Source organism: Ictalurus punctatus, chromosome 14 (assembly GCF_001660625.3).
Source record: "Ictalurus punctatus breed USDA103 chromosome 14, Coco_2.0, whole genome shotgun sequence".
Classification (NCBI taxonomy): Eukaryota; Metazoa; Chordata; class Actinopteri; order Siluriformes; family Ictaluridae; genus Ictalurus; species Ictalurus punctatus.
Window position 1 is genome coordinate 20,117,135 of NC_030429.2, and position 15,129 is coordinate 20,132,263.

The 15,129-nt window shown below is 39.2% G+C and overlaps 1 protein-coding gene across 3 annotated transcripts; it reads right to left on the reverse strand.

The window, feature by feature from the left end:
• Positions 1 to 4,677: 4,677 nt before the first annotated feature.
• On the reverse strand, positions 4,678 to 15,129 carry LOC108274485 (transcription factor 12). Of its 3 annotated transcripts, none has more exons than XM_017484682.3 (12): positions 14,900 to 15,129; positions 12,638 to 12,737; positions 11,809 to 11,948; positions 11,376 to 11,517; positions 11,229 to 11,287; positions 10,277 to 10,370; positions 9,458 to 9,531; positions 8,993 to 9,178; positions 7,583 to 7,682; positions 7,186 to 7,414; positions 5,872 to 6,101; positions 4,678 to 5,563 (listed from the first exon to the last, which is right to left on the reverse strand). In XM_017484682.3, the coding sequence occupies exons 1-12, from the start codon at positions 14,969 to 14,971 to the stop codon at positions 5,427 to 5,429; spliced, it is 1,563 nt and encodes a 520-aa protein (XP_017340171.1). In that variant the 5' UTR covers positions 14,972 to 15,129; the 3' UTR covers positions 4,678 to 5,426. The 3 variants fall into 3 exon arrangements, with proteins under 3 accessions (XP_017340171.1, XP_017340170.1, XP_017340172.1); XM_017484681.3 differs by having other exon boundaries at positions 4,679 to 5,563; positions 5,872 to 6,104; XM_017484683.3 differs by having other exon boundaries at positions 4,680 to 5,563; positions 5,872 to 6,104; positions 7,664 to 7,682; positions 14,900 to 15,128.

Below are 15,129 nucleotides of genomic sequence, written 5' to 3' on the forward strand. Positions count from 1 at the left end.
ACACACACATACACACACACACACACACACACACACAGATACACATACATACACACACACACACACACACATACATACACACACACACACACACACACACACAGATACACATACATACACACTCACACACACACACACACACACACACACACAGATAAACATACATACACACACACACACGCACACATACATACACACACACACACACATACACATACATACACACTCCCGCACACACACACACACTCTCTCTCTCTCTCTCTCTCTCTCTCTCTCTCTCTCACATGCACACACACAATCTCTCTCTCTCTCACACACACACACACACACACACACACACACACAATCTCTCTCTCTCTCACACACACACACACACACAATCTCTCTCTCTCTCTCACACACACACACACACACACAATCTCTCTCTCTCTCACACACACACACACACACAATCTCTCTCTCTCTCTCACACACACACACACACACACACAATCTCTCTCTCTCTCTCACACACACACACACACACAATCTCTCTCTCTCACACACACACAATCTCTCACGCTCTCTCTCTCACACACACACGTACACACACAATCTCTCTCTCTCTCTCTCACACACACACACACAATCTCTCACGCTCTCTCTCACACACACGCACACACACACACTCTCTCTCTCAAACACACACACACACGCACACACACAATCTCTCTCTCACACACACACACACACACAATCTCTCTCTCACACACACACACACAATCTCTCACGCGGTCTTTCTCTCTCTCTCACACACACACACACTCTCACTCTCTGTCTCTCACAAACACACATACACATTATGATTACTTCTATGAAAGCAGTGTAACTTTTCAAACATTAGACACATTAGACCATTAATTATTATCCTATTTATTTAATATAAAATTACATTTTTATTCCAGAATGTTCCAACTACAGGCCACAGTGTTAAAATGTTGATTCAAAACATTCTATATCATATTAACAACTTTTAATCTTGTAAAAGTCTTGTGATATATACAATTTGCCATCACTTATATTTGTTATATATGATGTTATTAATATTATATATGTTATTATGTAAATTATATATAATGTCCCCTCTGAAACTACTGGAACAGCAAGGCCAATTAATTTGTTTTTACTGTAGGCTGAAGACATTTGGGTATTTTTTTTATAAAAAAAAATAAATAAAAAAAAGACACGAGAGTTTAGAATTTCAGCTTTATTTCCTTGTATTTATATACAGACATGTTAAATGACATAGAACATAACACATTTTGTATCAGACCATCCAATTTGTAGGTGAGAAAATCTATTGGAACATGTGACTGACAGGTGTTTCTTGTTAGATTGTTAGGTGTGCCCTGTTAGATTGACTGTTTAAACAGTAAACAGCTCTGAACATCTACTCTTTGTTTTAGCCGTCATTTTCACCTGTGAAGACTACATCTTAGGATAAGTCAACATGAAGATCAGAGCGGTGTCTATCAGAGAAATGCAAGCCATTTTGAAGCTGAGATGGAAAATATGGAAAATCAACCAGAGGCCTTGCACAAGCATTGGGCATAGCCAATACAACAATTTTGAATGTCCATAAAAAGAAAAAAATCACTGGTGTACTGAGAAAGAAAGTATCTACTCATGATACAAAACATACTGTGAAGCATGGTGGAGGTAGTGTCATGGCTTGGGCTTGCATGGCTGCTTCTGGAACATTCTCATTAATCTTTATTGATGATATAACTCATGATTGTAGCAGCAGAATGAATTCAGAAGTTTACAGGAACATTTTGTCTGACAATTTACAGAGAAATGCATCCAAATTAATCAGGAGGAACTTTATCACACAGCAAGACAATGATCCAAAACACACTGCCGACTCAACAAAGGACTTTATCAGGGGGGAAAAGTGGAAGGTTTTAGACTGGCCAAGTCAATCTCCTGAACTTAACCCAGTTGCGCAGCATTTCACCTCCTGAAGAGGAGACTGAAGGGAGGTGGTAAAAGCCTGGAAAAGCATCACAAAAGAAGAAACATCACTTTTGGTGATGTCAATCAGTCACAGACTTGATGCATTTATTGCAAGCAAGGGATATGCAACCAAATATTAAGCGTTATTTACCTTAGTTTAAGACTCATCTGTTCCTATACTTTTGCTCACCTGAAAATTGGGTGGTCTGATACAAAAGCTTCTTTGTTTTATGTTGTTTAACACATCTAGATGTAAATACCAGGAAATAAAAGCTGAAATCCTAAACACTCGTCTCATATCCATATTTCAATTTCAAAACCAAATGTCCATGGTGTATAACATAAATAAACGAATTGGACTTGCCGTTCCAATAGTTTTAGGAAGGACTGTAAGTTATCTAAGTTATTAAACTTTATATTATGAAAATATAAACATCCTATAAGTGGCTTTCAAAGTTCCCAGTGGTGGAAATCATAACCAAACATCAAAATTATTATATTTATTATGGAGTTCTTACAGTCATTAGGCTGTTTATTTGGTCACTTTAATTAAATGTGTTTAATTCAAACTTCACTAACTCAAAAACAAGTCAGCCTATAGATAATGTTAACTTGGACCTAATGTGTTCTGTCTGTGGAAAATTCAGGGAAAGAAAGCTCAATTATGGTAATAGATAGACTAATGTACTGTATATTATTGTACATGTTTCCATAATGTTCATGAAATAATGTTGTACTGAGAGGGTCCATAGAATGTATTTTAGAATTAAAATAATTTGAGAACCCCTTCTATAAGAAACACGTAAGTGGGATCATTTGAAATCCATTTAATTGAAATAACCAGTCAATTGGAATTATACAGTATAATAGCCTAAAAAACCAACTATACCTAATAAATATAACCCCAATACCAATAAAAGTTGGGACAGTATGGAAAATGCTAATAAAAACAAAGAGGAGTGATTTGTAATTGTACTTTGACTTGTATTTAAACAAACAAACAAACAAAAAAACATATAAAGACAAGGTATTTGATGTTTTACCTAATCAACTGCATAGTTCTTTGAAGGTAAAAGTTTATTTTGAAATTGGTGCATGCAACACATTCCAAAAAAGTTGGGACGGGGCAGTTTAAGCGTAATAGCAATGTGACATGTTGAAATAAGTTGGTGATGTGAAACAGGTGAGGCAATCGTCTAATCATAGTATATAAGGAGCCTCCAAAAAAGGCCTAGTCCTTCAAGAGTAAGGATGGGTCGAGGCTCGCCAATCTGCCAGCAGATGCGTAAGCGAATAATCCAACACTTTGAGAACAACATTCCCCAAAGACAATTCGGTAGGTTTTGGGTATTTCACCTTCTACAGTGCACAATATAATTAAAGGATTCAAGGAATCCGGCCAAATCTCGGTGCATAAAGGGCAAGGCCGAAAACCACTTCTGAATGCGTGTGATCTCCGATCTCTCAGACGTCACGGTCTTAAAAACCGTCATGAGTCTGTAATGGAGGTCCTGACATGGGCTCGGGAATACTTTGGTAAACCTTTGTCAGTCGACACCATTCGCCGCTGCATCCACAGATGCAAGTTAAGGCTTTACTATGCAAAGCAGAAGCCATACATCAACACATCAACAATCCGACGAGTCGACATTTCAAATAGTTTTTGGACAAAACAGCCGTTGTGTTCTCCGGGCCAAAGAGGAAAAGGACCATCCAAGCTGTTCTCAGTGTCAGGTCCAAAAGCCAGCGTCTGTCATGGTATGGTGGTGTGTCAGTGCCCAGGGCATGGGTAACTTGCATATCTGTGAGGGCATCATTAATGCCGAAAGATATGTACACATTTGGAACAACAACAGGACAACGCAAAACCAGAGAGCGTGGGTGCTAGCATGGCCTGCCTGCAGTCCTGACCTGTCTCCCATTGAGAATGTGTGGCACATTATGAAGCGCAAAATAAGTCAATGAAGGCCCCATACAGTTGCACAGCTGAAGAAATGTGTAATGGATGAATGGAGAAAAATTCTGCTTGTTAAACTTAACCAACTGGTGTCTTCACTCAGTGTCCAAACACTTAATAAGTGTTATTAAAAGAAAAGGTGACGTTACACAGTGGAAAACAGTCGACTGTCCCAACTTTTTTGTAGTGTGTTGCAGTCATCAGATTTGTGTATATTTTAAAAAATATATTACATTCACAAAGTAAAACATCAAATAATGTGTTAATAATGTGTTTTCAATATAATACAGGTTTGGTTTTTTTTTTTGCATTTTCCATACTGTCCCAACTTTTCTCAGAATTGGGGATGTATATACAAAAAAAATTATAATGACTGCTGCTGTCATTATATAATTGAAAATATAAAAATAACATTGTAGATCCCCTGCTGTATGGCACAGACCCCCCTTTTAGAACCACATCCTTATTTAAAAACAACCTTGAAAGAATTAGTCTGAAAGACTTGACACATTTATTCGTCATGCGTGTGAAATAATATTTTATGCTAAATAGCTAACGTTTTCTCAGCAAACACCTTTACTGTTGAACTGACACCTACAGTGTTTATACAGGTCCAGTTAGAAACAAATGAGTAAAGTAAGAAGGCATTGAAAACACATCCCTGTATGAATTAATTTTGTATATGTATATACCACGCTCATACGGGGAGAATAGCTGAAACTCCACACAAACAGCAACCACACAAACAGCTCAGCACTGAACCGGAAGCCTGGCACTGTTTTTGGTAATATCAAGAAGGCAACCAAAGCAAAAAAAAAGTAGGAAAATCATTTTAAAAATGTTTCAACCATAAACTTTATTTTAAAATTCTATGCAGGAAGTATACACAAAGACAACTGTCTTTCCATTTAACATGTAAAAATGTGTTTGTAAAAAAAGTATGACAAAATATTAATGTTTGGTTCCATAGTCCATTATGTTTGTCATACAGCATGTACTAGTCAAACTTATCATGTTATTAAGATGAATTTCAGTTTCCTCAGAATGGGATCCTAATCAAAGACACACTACTGCACTGAAGTCCATGGTAATGATAATGTAATTAAGTGGCACTATAATATAAAATTATATATAAACTGTTGAAGGAGAATACTAAAATAACCCATGGAAATGGATCTGCAGGAAGCAATATGCACATGAGAAAACAGGTTAGTCAGGTATCTGTGTACATATAAACAGTGAAACAGTTTTTTGGGAGGGGGATTGCGTAAGGTCAATGTTAAAGCTAACTGCTATAAAAGTGCTATAGATGAGAGCAAAAAATTGTTAAAATACACATAATTCCTGGTTATTATAAAATATTATTTAAAGAATTAAACCAGACACTCACTCTCTCTCTCTCTCTCTCTCTCTCTCTCTCTCTCACACACACACACACACACACACACACACACACACACACACACAGAGGCTGTCAGAGATGGCCGGTGACTTGATCAGGTGATGTTGCATGAATGACTGTATGCATGGACTGGGGATCCAGTGTCATGGCTGATACTTTCTCCTCCTCTCTCCTCCTCAAGCATGCAGTCTTAGGGTTCAGATTTCGCTCTGAGAAGAATGCATTGCACAGATTATTCTCCTGCACTGGCCCATACACACTGTACATCCGAATAAACAGGTTCCTACATCATTTTTTATTTTTTATTGCTTTACATAATTACCTGAGTCTTTTAAAATAATCATACAATAAATCTGTCCTTCAGACTAAATAATAGATGTTTAGTTGCAGAACATTAGTCAGTATCTGGTGAATTGGGCTAGGCTGCAAGGATTTAATGTTTTTGTTATTGATTTATTTTTTAAAAAAAAATTTTTTTACTATCATAGGTGTTCATACAACACTGAAGGGTCCTTACCCCGGACCTGTTGCTCTAGGCTAAGGATGACTGCGACGGCCTGGTGCAGGATGAGTAGTTTGGTCTGGGGCTTATCACTTTTCAGATGCAGCTGGCACATGCGGCCCAGCTCTTTAAACGCCTCGTTGATGTCCCTCACACGCAAACGCTCACGAGCATTATTCGCCAACCTCCTCTCTCGCTCCCTCTCAGCCTTCTGCTCTGGAGACAGATCTTCATCCTCAAGGATGCTACTGTGAACAAACGCACATGCATACCAGAATTTTGCTGGTATTTGTAGCAGACAAGACCAAACAATTTGTCAAATTATTTTGCTAGTCTGTCAATCTGTCCTGCTTCAGAAGTAAGTCATTACTTCCTTCCCTACATTTCTGTTTTCATTCTTTGCATGGTTCTTCCCTATCACTCTATTACAGAGTGCCTTTCAGGAAGAGCTAACTAACCCTTAACTAACTAGTTAACTAATCATTAACCCATAACTAACTCAACCTTATTGTGCAGTAGTTATATTCTATCACTTCCGTCAGGGACATTTCACTGCCACACCACCAGAGGGCCTCCTCCTCGAGTTCTACAGACTTTTCTTCAGTTATCACATGCTTCCTATTCACATATAAAGCACATGGTTCATTATGCTCATTATGAAGCCTTGTTGATTTATTCTTTCTCTCATGTGAGCTCTGAGCCTTTGTATTTGGGATTGATTGTGATCAATGCTCTCTGGTTACCCTTTGGTTTTTACCTTTGGAAATGTCCTAGGAATCTGTGTTTGACCCTGGTCTGTTTACCATTGTGTCTTTGGATTGCTGAGTTTCTTAATGAACCTCACACACACGGATCCTCACACTTCCTCTGAGTTGTGTTCATTATACATTCATTCAGTAATTTAGTCATTCAGTCCTTCATCTTCAGTAACCACTTTGTTCTCGTCACGGTCACAGTGGATCCGGATTCTATCCTAGGAATGCTGGGCGTGAATACTGGGTGTGAAACAAATTACTGTAACCAATCCATCTACTGCCATGTTCCTAGGAGAAACCGGAGAACCTAGAAGAAACCCATGAAGACTCAGGGAACTTCACACAGTAATCGAAGCTCCATGATCAAACCAGCGATCCTGGGGCTGTGAGACGACAATGCTACACACTGTGCCATAGATGTATTCCCCTACTTTGGTTCCCAGTTGCCCTCTAGTGACCAATATTGGTATTTTGAGACATTTCTCCAATAGTAATAGACCATTATATGCTGTATCAAACTGTATTGCAATCCTGTCATAACAAAGTTGTGGAGAAGATTATGAGAGAAGGTTACCTGGTTCTGTTAGCAGGATCATTGCTGGGTGTTTCAGGCTCTCTGATGTCACTCTCTTCATCAGAGTGCAGACCACTGGAGGAAGAGTGAGATAGACGGCTAGAATGAGGAGGGTGAGACAGGTTCCTCGGGTGGGTCTTGTGCAGTCTAAAATCTTCAACATCAGATGGCTCTGTTTTCACCTCCAGAGCACCTGATGACACACTGGAGAGCAGCCCTGCTGCCAGAGCTGAGAGAAATGACCAGAATGTGAAGACTATTGCAGCTTACACAGAGAAAATAGAAAGGAATTAAATAAAATAGTTTGAATAGTAACAGCCCTGCATCCCATAGCTCATAAATGAAGAAATAAGGATCAGAAGAGGGGTCAAGAAAGCAATAATTGTTTAGTGGGAACCTCTGAAGATGTCTTCCTGATTAGTCAGATCAGAAGAGGAGGAAGAAGCAGAAGAGTGTGTACCCAAATGAGCAGCCTCACCTGGGTCTGCTGCAGACACCTGTCAAAAAAACAACAGAAAAAAAGCAACAATTCAGTCCAGCGGACTTAAATGAACACTGATGCATGTCTACTGCTGTGACTTCTCTCAACCTCCGGACCCACATGATTCATCCTGATGCTCTACTTCAGCTTCAAGCTTTCTGTATTTGTGACACACTTTTAGCTCTGAAATCAGCAATCAGCATAACAAAGGTCTTTGGTCTGGGGGAGGAAACCAGAATACCCAGAGGGAGAGCATGCAGACTCCGCATACACAGGGTGGAGGTGGGATCCAAGCCCCCAACCCTGGAGGTGTGAGGCAAACGTGCTAACCACTAAGCCACCATACCATGGAATGAAATGAAATGAAATAAGACTATAATGTCTTTTAGCCCCTATTACCCAATAAGTATTTTAACTTTAAGGTTGAAATTATAGGGGAAGCTTTCAGCAGTCATACTAAACAATCTTGTCTCATTTAATACATAATGTAGAGCATATTATGCTTATATCAGACCATATTCAAACACTTAATGACAAATGAAAGTAAATATTAGTATCTGCAGCTCCATGATATTGAACTGAATGCTATAACTACAAGGGACTTTATAACAGTTTCCAGAATTCTTTTGGCATCCTGGTTATTATCCATCCATTCATCCATCTTCAACCGCTTACTCCTTTTCAGGGTCACGGGGAACCTGGAGCCTATCCCAGGGAGCATCAGGCACACAATCACACACACATTCACACACCACGGACACTTTAGACACACCAATCAGCCTACCATGCATGTCTTTGGCCTTGGGGAGGAAACCGGAGTACCCGGAGGAAACCCCCGCAGCACAGGGAGAACATGCAAACTCCGCACACACAGAGCCGCAGGAATCGAGGCCGGACCCTGGCGGTGTGAGGCGAATGTGCTAACCACTGAGCCACCGTGCGCTGCCTCGTTGTTGTTATTATTATTATTATTATTATTGTTATTCTTATTGTTTTTGTTATTATTATTATTGTTGTTGTTGTTGTTGTTGTTGTTTTCATGCGTCTTTGAACTGCAACCAGCAATGCATTTCAGAAACCAATTACATTATATTTCTGATGTCATAACAGTAGTTTGGACCAGTTCTGGACTGAATTATAAGTAGCTAGTTATTCACATACACTTTACTAATTACCATTAATTACATTAAGAGTAAGAAGATGCTCATTTTGAAATGATCAAAAAGGGACTTTGTGATACATTTCTGATCTCGAATCACCTCCACATTGTAACAAATTATGATTATGAGCTCTTATGAAAGCCTGTTCATAAAAACAAGGACTTACATCTGTTGGTAATCCATTTGTCATTAGTCCAGTGACAGGACAGTTTGATCTCATCGTGATTGCTCCTTGCTGCGTGAGTCCGATTAGACTGCGCATGTCATTGGTCAGGTTAATATTTGTCCCACCCACTGCGTGGTTTCGTAAGACATGAATGACATCTTCTAATCTGTCCAGTCTATCCTCCACCTGAAATCCAAAATATACATGAAGTGGTGACTTAACACGAAGATCTGAAACATATCAAAGTTTTCTTTCCAAAATACATTTACCAAATTCAAACACCCATCATCACAAAACCCCAAAATAACCCCATTGCCCATTACATTGCAAATTTAAGATGATCTTAACAGATAGAGAGATGGTTAAATGGGATACTGGCTCCACTGTTTATAAATGATCTTTGTACTGCAATGCTTTTGGAAAGCTGTTCCTAGTTTAACTAGAAATGATTTTAAGAGAGTTTACCAGCGACTGCATGGAGTTCTCATAATTGGATGGCAGTACTGTCTGTCCACCTGATCGAGGCCATTGGTTAGCTCCTATAAGAAATCATTCAATATAAATTAATTAATTAATGAGCGCCAACTCCTCTGTTTATATTATGTTCTTTATTACACTACATGGCCAAAAGTATGTGGAAACCCGACCATCACAGCCATATGTGCCCATTACAAAACCATGGGCATAAACATGGAGTTGTTCTCCCTTTTGCTGATAAAACCTCCACTCTTCTGGGAAGGCTTTCCACTAGATTTTGGAATGTGGCTTTGGGGATTTGTGTTCATTCAGCCACAAGAGCATTAGTGAGGTCAGGCACTGATGTTGAGTAATGAGGTCTGTGGTGCAGTCGGTGTTCCAGTTCATCCCAAATCATCATGATCAGTGGGGTTGAGGTCAGGGCTCTGTGCAGGACACAAGTTCTTCTACACCAATCTTGGCAAACCATGTCTTCATGGAGATACAGGGGCATTGTCATGCTGGAACATGTTTGGGTCTCTTAGTTCTAGTGAAGGGAAATCATAATTCTACAGCATACAGAGACATTATAGACAACGGTGTGTTTCTATCTTTGTGGCAACAGTTTGGGAACCACGTACAGTATGTGCGTGATGTTCAGCTGTCCACGTTCAGTGTACAGTACCTTGTGGCCATATAGTGTATATGCTAAACAATTTGCACTCACTTCAGTTGACTACCTGCTCTTATATATAAGCAGCCTATACATTTTAAAAAATGTTATATTAAACTCGTCCGTTTGAGATTGACAAATTGAAAGGTAAAAACCTGCTGAAACAGTAGAAGCAGCCAGAGGTGATGATCTCCCTGGAGTGGATGAACTGGACGGAAAGCTGCTACTGGTGTTATCAGGAGAATAAATCTGCACACAGCGAAAGGCAAAATAGAGATTTTAAGGCATTGATTAAAGCAAGGACTTTCTTGACCTCAAATGTGTCTTCTTTTTAATTGAAGGTATGCCAAAAAAGATATTTATGAATATCATTGATATCATCTTTGCAGATCAAGAATCCTCCTGTCCAACATTTTTACATAATAATCAGCTTTCATTCTTAGGCACAGGTTGTTCTGAACTAGATATATTTTGGGTGGAGCGGTCTGCAAATACATCTATGCAGGAATTTTTTTCATTATCTGTAAATAATCTACTATTTTGGAGTTTTAAGCAGAAGTTTTTGGGGTTTTTTAAGTCTTTCATTACATTAACTCAATCTTGACTGAGAGCTTGACTGAGATTATTTTCTAGTGATGACCTTCTTGCTTGAGGCTAGAAATATTTTAAACATATATTTATTTCTATTATCTCATGTATCCAGAGACACATTTGCTAAATATCACAAATGCTTCAACTTAACAAAAACAACTTGTCATCTGTAGAAAGCTTTTCTCACAAGACTCAGAGCTTTTCTCACAAGACTCAGACCTTTTCTCACAGGACGTTATTTCCACCAAAATGCTCTGAGGCACTGTGAGTCTTGGACTAAATTACTTCATAAATCCTGATCATTATGACACCCAAGAACTTGCCAGAATAAAAAGCACCATTCACATACAATGTTACGCTCAGTGACACATGAAGGTTATGCCAAAAAATGGGAATATGCAAAGCCGTAATATTCCAACACATTAACCGTTTATGCTCACGTTCCTTCTCTAGAGGCTACTATGTACTGTCATTTTAGCTAAACTATATGTTGTGGTACAGTATGTGAGTTCTTACAGAAGCCAGAGCTTTCCCGAGAGCATCCCCTGAGCCTCCAACAGTGTTCCCCTGAACACCTGAAATGACACACATATGCAACATAATGCCACAAGATCATGTCAATAAATCAATCGTATTTACAGTCGTATGAACATGATGGCTCACCCATGGGCCGATCTGTGAAATTGGTGTGTGTAGTATGGGGTGAAGAAACAAAAAGTAAAGCACTGCCACTTCCTCTGTGAAAAGACGACATTGGCGGAAGACACTTGCTGACTTCAGGTGGTGCTGAATTTGGTAGTGTGTTCTAAAGAAAAGCAAAAATGGTATTTTGTGTTTTAAGGTCTACGGTGTTTTAAGAAAATGTATGAAAACGTATCTCTTAACAATTATCCATTAGTGTTGACATCTGCCAATGTATTTTTGAGGAGTAAATGGGATCAGATGCCACTCTACATGACCTAAAGTTTTCAAAGACCTCTTTGCATCAGAATGACTTCTTGTGGAATGGTTTTTGTTTAAGATTAATCTACCATTTCCAGCTATCTATACACTCCTCAAGGGGTCCAGACAATTGCATTTTAAAGTCACGTCTTACCAGACGGTCATGTGCTGGCAGGTTGCCATTGTTCCCAGACAGTGATTGGCTAGATGATGAGGATCCCAGCATGCCTCCATGACCTGATGGACTGATCCCACTGGCTGAGCTCCAGGGGTCTGTAGAGCTGTTTGTCCCATCTGACAGAAAAATGACAACATATATTGACGCGAACAAGTGCAAAGGGTTTTTTTGTCTTCAGGTAAATACAAGCAGAAGGCAGAGAATTTTTTTTTTTAAAGAAGAATTATTATTTGTATTGTTATTCATCCAAAACATATGTCACGATACAGGACAATCATATCAGAAGTGTAAGTTTTCTTTGGCTCAGGTTAGAAGTAGCGAGCTCTGTTATATTATGCTTGGCTATAATCCACAGTGTGGTAAAGAAGTTGGAAGCTTAATAGAAAGCATAGTTAATAAGAGGGATTCAATTCACAGCACTTTTTCCCCCCAAGAGTTTTAAAAAATTGTTGGTTTGGCTATAAAAGTCTGATTTTCTTTTCTCAAAATATGGACCAACCATGCCTCCAATACAGCTGTGAAAACAAAGCCGGTGTGTGTGTGTGTGTCCTTATAACAGCACTAGTGCATACAACATAGAGGCTATCTTATTTCGTTCTGCCTCCCAAGGCGTCCTTGAGAGTAAAACACTTTCCGACAGCAGAGCTCTGTGTTCCACTGCACACACACACGCACACATCATTTTCAAATTAAAATAAACCAATAGCAGCCTCTGCTCGCCCACACAGATGTAAACAACAAGACTGTCTGAAAATTATTAGTCATCATTGTGGGATAATATTACAAAAAAAAGGGATAAGTTTACCAAAAAATGGGCTTGTGAAGCTTGTGCTGGGAAGTTTAAATGATGAGTATGAAGCAGAATCTCTTTTCGGTTCCTCAGCGTTTGGAGATGGAGAGTACACCTGATGATTAAAGAACAAAAAAAAATATATATATATATATATATATATATATATATATATATATATATATATATATATATATATATATATATATATACATATATATAGAGAGAGAGAGAGAGAGAGAGAGAGAGCGAGAGAAAGATATATACTGAAATGGAAAGCATTGCTGGAAAGGAAATGGAACAATAATATGGAATGGAAAAAGAAATGGAAAGTCAGTCCTTTATTCTTTGACAGAGCAACCAGAAGATTCACACAGGCTGCGAATTCCATGTATTCTCTGCTTTAGGACATATATAATCTATATATTACATATATATATATATATATATATATATATATATATATATATATATATATATATATATATATATATATACACACACACACACACAAAATATATATAATATATATTTCTGCTTAGTTTCTAAATAGAAGCTTCAGGGTTTCCACAAGAGGTTCAAACTAAAAACACTTTTGGGTTCTAGATATTTTTTAAATCCAAAGTAAAGACCTATCAGTTCAAACCGGCCTATACCGGCTATATAAATTAATTTTTGTTGTTGTTGTTTTTATAACAAATTTTAAATATATGTATATTTGTTGATCATTGATAGATTATACATGGACATTTTGTGATTTGTTTTTCCCAAACACCCACAGACTCACAGAACCTCCTCTGATCCTACTTTGCACCTGCCTTAAGCTTTAATTGCACTTCCCCCTCTCTCTTCTTCTCTGGGCCAGTGCAGGAGCTGATCAGGAGGCCCCGCAACCCACCACCACCTACTCACATACCCCCCCACACCTCCCCGGCCGGACCTCCGGAATGACATGTGCATTGTCAGGGCAACGGCCGTCCACGATCAGAATTACCCACGGGTCAGGATTCTTCTGGTCCCATTCATATAGACATCTGACCAAGAAAGCACAGAGCTGCTCTTGATTGGATCCTCTCCTGAAAAAGCCTGTGATGATTGGCTGGACCAGATAAGCCCGGGTCTAACCCACAGTGCACAGCATATGGTGCAGGATCAACCCAATTGCCCCCAGTCGGCGATGGCTGACCAAGTGACCCATTAATAATCTTAACACCCAATAGCATGACCTCTCTGCCCCTTAGAGTTAAGGACGTAATCATGGTGCCTATCGCAGCAGCCAAGGAGGGCAGGAGAGGTCTTATGGCAAGGCTCAAATCCAGGATTTGAAATCTCATCAGAAATCAAAGTACTTCATAAGACAAAGATCAAAGCAGTCAAGCACTGGGCTCCTTGGAGCCATGAAGCTAACCAAGTATATGTGGGTGCCAGTGAAAACAGCACTACAAAATTGATTGTTTAAGAAAAACGAGGTGGCACTGCGCAGGAATGCACTTTAAAACACAAAATAACAGTCTCGTGGCACAAAAAGCCTGGATTCAATAAAACATTTGATCAAAGCATACTGACTAGCTGGCCCAAAATTTTTGTTCAAACCCAAATCAGCCCCGCACATATGCAACTAATTTTTTCCCTTTGCTCTGTGTCATCCATGTCCGTCTGGAGGCACTTACCCTGTGTGCAGATCAAAGAAGGGGGCTGTACATTGCTGTAATGGGGTGGAGAGCACTGGGAGAAAACATCTGCCAGAGTTCAGCCACATACCAACCTGGGCATTACACTTCATGGCTCACTCTCTACTACAGCTGAACTTGCACTTTTAAGACACACTTGGTTTGTGACTTTTGAAGCTATGCCATGTGAGCAATAAGAAGAACCTTGATTGAACCAAGTGTGGCACATCATAGGTTTTAATCTTGGAGAAACAGTTTAGGTGAGTACTGCTCTTCAAGCTCAAGGTTTCTTATCCAAAGCAGGTGAAAAACATTACTGACCTGGACGCACACTATCTGGTTTGGTTTGTCATGTGCTAAGACAGATCTCACACTTGTTCAATAATCATATAAAGTACAATCACACACGCACAGACACATGGACATAAACACATATATAAACACAGACATACATATGTATGTATGTATGTATGTATGTATGTACTCAAATCTGCTGGGTAGAATATAAGAATCCTTGTGTTACATATTCTCCAATGAAATACATCGATACACTAATAAACACACAAAGATTGAATCTCCTCCAGCTCACAGAAATCTTACAACTCACCTCTTTCCCACTGCTATAATGATACATCAGTGAGTTGCTGCCTGACCCTGGGCCAGGAAATGCACAAAACATGACTACTGCTGCAATTTCAGCTCAGTTCTATCAACTGTCCTCAGATCAGTAAGTGTCCCACAGCTGTCCGCTCACACACAGTCATACAGGTGCACATTCAGCCCTGTGGTGCTCTCCTCACAGACGACCCAGACTGACTTCACACTTACTCCCACACC